This window comes from Xenopus laevis, chromosome 6S (genome assembly GCF_017654675.1).
Source record: "Xenopus laevis strain J_2021 chromosome 6S, Xenopus_laevis_v10.1, whole genome shotgun sequence".
Taxonomy (NCBI): domain Eukaryota; kingdom Metazoa; phylum Chordata; class Amphibia; order Anura; family Pipidae; genus Xenopus; species Xenopus laevis.
In genome coordinates this window covers 73905540-73911539 of record NC_054382.1, presented here as the reverse complement: position 1 = coordinate 73911539, position 6000 = coordinate 73905540, and the positions used below count along the sequence as shown (strand labels likewise).

Below are 6000 nucleotides of genomic sequence, written 5' to 3'. Positions count from 1 at the left end.
TATTTCTTTCTATATTTAAAGGGTAGCAATTGTGAAAATACATTTCATATAAGCGTTATCTCATGGAAAAAGGAACCTTGTATAAATCAATTAAAAATGATATACTCTTTCTAGAAAAGTTAAGAGGATACTCTGTAGTGTCTCCCTCTCAGTAGTCTGTAGTTATTAAAGGGTTGGAGTTGGATTTTGATTCCCTATGTGCTCTCTTAAGAGCTATCTTAAAATAACCAACTGATACAAAGCTGCATGTAGAGAGACAGATTGTGGAGACTGGAATAATGAAGAGTAACTTGATTATTTCAGAAACAGTACTTTTTTTTAGAAAGTTTCTTATTTCCATGAGATAAATACTATACAAAATTTTCATGTTAGTTCCCCTTTAATATTTGTTGCTTTGACTGATTTCTGTCCTGTTAAACTACACAGAACAAATGTTGCATGCAACAGACTGTTGCAGTTGGATCACATGCTTATGGCATGCCAAAGATATATTTATAAACTTGCCATTTACCATATGCTACTTAGTTTGGTATGTCCTGTCCTAAAAAAGCACCTATTCATTGTGGTGACCTCTAGGTGCTGATACCTGATGGTCATGCACCGATTTGGGGAAGGTTTTTCACATCACCAGGGAATGTCAGGCTAGATAGTAACTGCATGGCAAGTGCAGCGGTATCCTAGATGTGGTCTGAATGGCTAGCATGTTCATGCTATGCAGTCCAGTTCTATCAAGGTAGGCAACTGTACAATTTAATATTAATTAATATTTTACACATTTTGTTCTGCAACTATAAGGCTTTGATTTTTTACCCTAGCAACCAGTTTGCAGTCTGGATATCAGAAAGAAGGATCAGTAGGAGAGGGCTAAAATGGAAAAAAAAAAAATCTAAAAATAAGACAAGCAATAAAATTGAACCTTCACAGTTGATGTATTTGGTTGATGGGGTAAGTGACCTCCAACAAAAAGATCATTAGCAGTCTAATAATCATAGGAAAGCCAATAATTGAAAACCATACAAAATACCAATTGAAAAGGTCATTTGAATATTTCAATCTATAACACAACAATTAAAGGGTGGTTCACCTTTAAGGTAACTTTTATTATCTTATAGAACGACCAATTCTAAGCAACTTTTCAATTAGTTTTCATTATTTTTTATAGTTATTTGCCTTTTTCTTCTGACTCTTTGCAGCTTTCAAATGGGCATCGCAGACTCCCTTCTAAAAAACAAATGCTCTGTAAGGCTACAAATGTATTGTTACTTTTTATTACTGATCCTTCTATTCAGGCCTCTCCTATTCATATCCCAGTCTGTTATTCAAATCAATGCATGGTTGCTAGGGTAATTGGACCCTAGTTACCAGATTGCTTAAGATGCAAATTGAAGAGTTGCTAAATAAAAAGCTAAATAACTCAAAACCCACAAATAATAAAAAATGAAAACAAATTGCAAATTGTTTTCAGAATATCCCTCTCTATATCATACTAACAGTTCATTTAAACAACCCATTTAATATAAAGGTGAATATCCCCATGTCAACACAAATTTGACTTTTTATAGAAGTCACATGGAAACTGTAGAAATGAAGTAGTGTATGACACAAGAGACTGATCTTATAAGCTAGTCCTGCTTGTCTGCCATTAGTGATCAGTAAAACACTGATGGCCAATGCAGAATTTACACAGCCTTTTTCACACAAGACTTTGCGGTTGCCCAAAATCAATATGCTGCTAGATAAATACACTGGATTTTACATGGCGATCCTTTGCATTCAGCCAGCAAAATGTTGGAATGCTTTTTTGGGGGGTTTAACACATCTTTATGAGTAGGTCACTGTATATTTGTCCATACTAGACACATTTATTGTGATCTGACGAGCGAGCTTGAAATTAAATTGCAAGTACCACAAGAAAAAAAATAAACCTTGTGACAGTTTTTATGTTTTTATTTCTGTACATTTACAGTACAAAGTATTTTGCTCAGATACAACCAGATGACATGCACACATTAAGCTTCTAAGACATTTTCCGAACTTGATTTGAAGCCTGTGCTATGGATGAGCACCACCAGACTACTTCTTATGAATAATAAAAAAATCAGTAAAAACAATTTCCTACTTAATTTTGGCAGATAAAGTCAACTGTTGAAAAGAAAGACTTTCCTTCCTTTGTTGACGTACAGGTAACAAAAAAGACAGACACAATAACACTAGAGCATTACGGAGACTGCTTAGCCCACTGAAACACAAGACCAAGTAAGTACACCAAAGATCATTACCTTCCAGTTTATAGTGCACCACCAAAACTCAGGTTCTTTAAAAGCAATGTGTACGAGTTTCCAGCATGTACTCTTGGTACTTGAAAGCATAAGTACAGGCTTCCAGAAACACACCACCATCATTGCAGTAGCATCTTTCTTCCCCAATGTACTACACAATGGAGGAAATGGCCAATCTGTTAAATTATGGAAACTAGATGAAGGACAATGATATAAGCAGTACTAGTGGTTTGGTAAAAATACAAGTACAATGCCTACAAATCCATTGGTGATTGCTTATAAATTACGGCACAGAGGATATTTACGATTATTAATTCAATAAAACAGAAATCGGCTTGAATGGCTTTTTTTTTTTTTTTACACAATGGAAAACAAACTAGCATTTCCCCAAAAGCACAAACTACAATTCTGAACACACAATTCTTAAGGTGCTTTATAACCTCATCTATTCCAGAAGAGATACTGTACAGTGTACTGTAGCCCCTCCAACAGTGATGCAGTTAACACTCAGATCAAATAATGGCACTTCTTCCATTTTGGTGACCCTATTGTTTTGCTCTACAACATTTAGTAACATTCAATAAAATACAAACATTTATTTTTCGTCTGTACAATCCCAACGATTTCTCCCTCCAAATCACAAACCAGTTGTATATTGATTTGATTGCTTTGTTTCTGCGCAAAGCAAAACTTGTTCGTTTTACAGATATTTACAGTGGATATTTTTTTTCTTTAAGGATCAAATCATTTGACCCCCACTGTAATTTCTTATGTATGAGATTAAGTAGATTACCCACATAGTTTTCCCATGAGCAGACAACCCGTTCCCTTTCCTGCTGTTGCCCAGCTGTCGTTAGGAAATAAAGATACAATCGCCCAACAGCTGGAAAGTTACAGGTTTTGTACCAATGAAGTAGACCGTTTCCCAGCAGCTCCATTCACATTGTGATTAATGGCTGCTGAACAGTAAAGCTCTATTGTAACAGTTCATTAAGATTATGATTTCAGTTCCATGCTGGGTAGATAATTGGGTGTTGCCAAGGCTTTTTTTTTTTTATATAAAGGCGAGGTGTGGGAACCATTTATTTAGCTCATAATTGTCATAAATGCTTGTTCTATTCCTGGTATATGAAAAATCAGAGTAAACTTTCTTTGGTACTGAGAGCTGAGTCAGTACAATGGATTCAACCAGCATATGTATTTTGTACTTCCAAATCAGTAGCACCTATTTAATTCCAACTTGCTTGTCTTCTGTTCAGATGGCACTGATTTATTCTTGGACAAATAACAAAATAAAATCTATAGCCAAGAACACTTCTTGTTTAACTGCAGTGAAAAAGATTATTTTAAGCAATGAATATTTTGAAAATATCTGCTTTATTTCAATCCAAGAAAGAGGGGTATACTTGCCTGTTCCAGATTCACTGTGTACTATTTCACATTATGTATAGAACAGTATTGTAAATGTCCCATTGAAATGTAACATTTCCTAAGGATTCAATTCAATAACAGCTCCCATTATGCTTAATGGCTGTAGCCTGTACACAAGGGTTCAGGCCCGGATTTGTGGCAAGTCCACAAAGGCCCGGGCTTGAGGTGGCACAAATTAAGGGACAACATGCCACCCAGCTGCACCTAAACCTTGCCTACATCCAGAGCACTAGGGACTAGGTACACAGGCGAGTTTGCCAGTTATTTAAATATATGCACGACCTGTCCCCCGGGATGTAGGTACAAAGGATTTGCATGGACGTGATCCATGGGGGAGACTGAGGATGCCGGCCTCTGGGTTCCCTCAGAAGAAATTCGGCGCTGCAAAGGTCTTGTCTTGCATTGGGCTGCACTAGAGGCAAGATTGGTACAGATACCCAGCACTAAAACAAATATGGGTACATTATTGCCTGTGTAAATATATGAACACAGAAGCATATAATTATGGGCAGATAGATGTTCCTTGTTCTATTTTCTGCTTTCATGGGCATACCTGTGTCTGTATTGCATTATTCTATATGGGGTTATGTCTTCTGTTTTTCCCTCACTTTTCCACAAGGCTGGGAAAGCAGAGGTGTTTACGACCAGGCTGTAGCAGTTGTAGCTCAGCAGTCTGACAGCAGGTGCCTCCCTTTGTCGTACAAAGACAACAAAATAGGCCAAGTACTCTATCATGTCAGTCAGCAGCATAGGATTCCAATGACTTAGCTCATATTTCCACTGTCACTGTTTCCATATAAAAAAAAAGAAACTGACTTGAAGCAGGATGTGTTCTGTTTATACAGGAGGACAATAGTGAGCACGATTTGGCACATTACTACCAACCATTTCTTTTAGCCTTTTTTTCTAAAAGTTGTCAATAAGATGTGAAACATGATGGTTAAATGGTAGGTACGCTTGTTAAAAGCTGCATGACACCAGAATAGAGTGGCAGCTCATAGGCTTCGCCGAGCGTAGTTTTGACTTTTCCATTTCCCAGTAAGTCTGTATTGCTCAATCCTAGAAAACAAAAACTTGAACTTTATCTAATCTAAAATCCATTAGCGCATGGGTAAGTAATAATGTTAGTCTTTCCACTTTATGCCATCCTTTGTGTACGTTAATAAGAGTCACTCACTGTACAGTAATGGTGTTGCAACTACAGCCAGTAGCTGTGCAATGGAGCTTAGATAACTTAGTGTTTATGGACTACATTTGTTTCCTACTCCACCATTTACATATTTAGAGCTACTCGTTGACCTGAAAGAAATTTGGGCATCGGAACCTGCACCTAATAAAGAGAAAAGAAGGGGCGGACATTGATTTGGAAACAGTATCATCATCATCACCGGCTGCAGAATATTTAGTATTCTGCACGTTTAGGAAAAATTTGAAAAAAACTCCTTCATTCATCGCCCTCGATAATATTTTGAGAGTCCAATAAATACCCTAGTTTGGTGGGGCTTATTGAATATTAACACAAAAGTGCTTAAACGGTGGTATAAAAATCAAATTAAGTAAATAAGCCATACTTTTTCATTAATAATGGCAGGATTTCAGAAATCATGAAAAAATCCACATACAGTAAGTCTTCATATCCTGGAGTGTTAATAGAAGTTTCCTAAGGCTTAGCAGCTTTATGGAGGCTCTACCCCATGTCAGACAATCCAACTGTACGTTTGGTCTGTAAGACCTGTGCAAAGGGGGAAACAAATAAATATAGGTATGCTCCTCCATGAGCGTCTCTTGGTTATGATGATTTAATACCATTTATGGTTGTGTTTTCTGATGTTCCATCCAACATGGCAACAGAATCGTGTAGGCCGGCATAATCCTTAAGTTCAGAGTTTGTTAGCAAGAGTGGTTGCTCCCCTTTCCTGTGTGATAAAAGAGGCTGGCGGGTATAGTGTTCTCCTTCAGGGATGTTCTCTGGAAGATTTTGATTCTTGCTCTCTGGCAATAGCAAAATGCAGATAATGCAGATGAGGGTACAGCAGGCAAAGATGACATGGTGAAGGAAGTATCCCTTCTGATTGTGAAGCTCCATAATGGGGGCTGTAAGACTTCCAAATCCAGCACTGGCCAGGACTAGCCCCAGACCACTACCCCTGGAACAGATAAAATTCAGATTTGATACAAGTAAAACCAACACAGCCTTACACAGCATTTGCAACAGACAATAACATGCTATATTGCTAATTGTCATGTTTAAGTATGGTCTTTTTTTCATTTGTTTTCAGGTTTTTGCCTA

General features: G+C 37.3%; 1 protein-coding gene across 1 annotated transcript in view; it reads right to left on the bottom strand.

The window, feature by feature from the left end:
- Positions 1 to 1932: 1932 nt before the first annotated feature.
- The window catches only part of slc22a23.S (solute carrier family 22 member 23 S homeolog), a 92333-nt gene continuing 88265 nt past the window's right edge, over positions 1933 to 6000 (bottom strand). Inside the window, exon 10 of the mRNA XM_018269451.2 lies at positions 1933 to 5857. Coding sequence (XP_018124940.1) covers positions 5500 to 5857 — 358 coding nt within the window. The 3' untranslated portion in view covers positions 1933 to 5499. The remainder of the gene's footprint in view (positions 5858 to 6000) is intronic.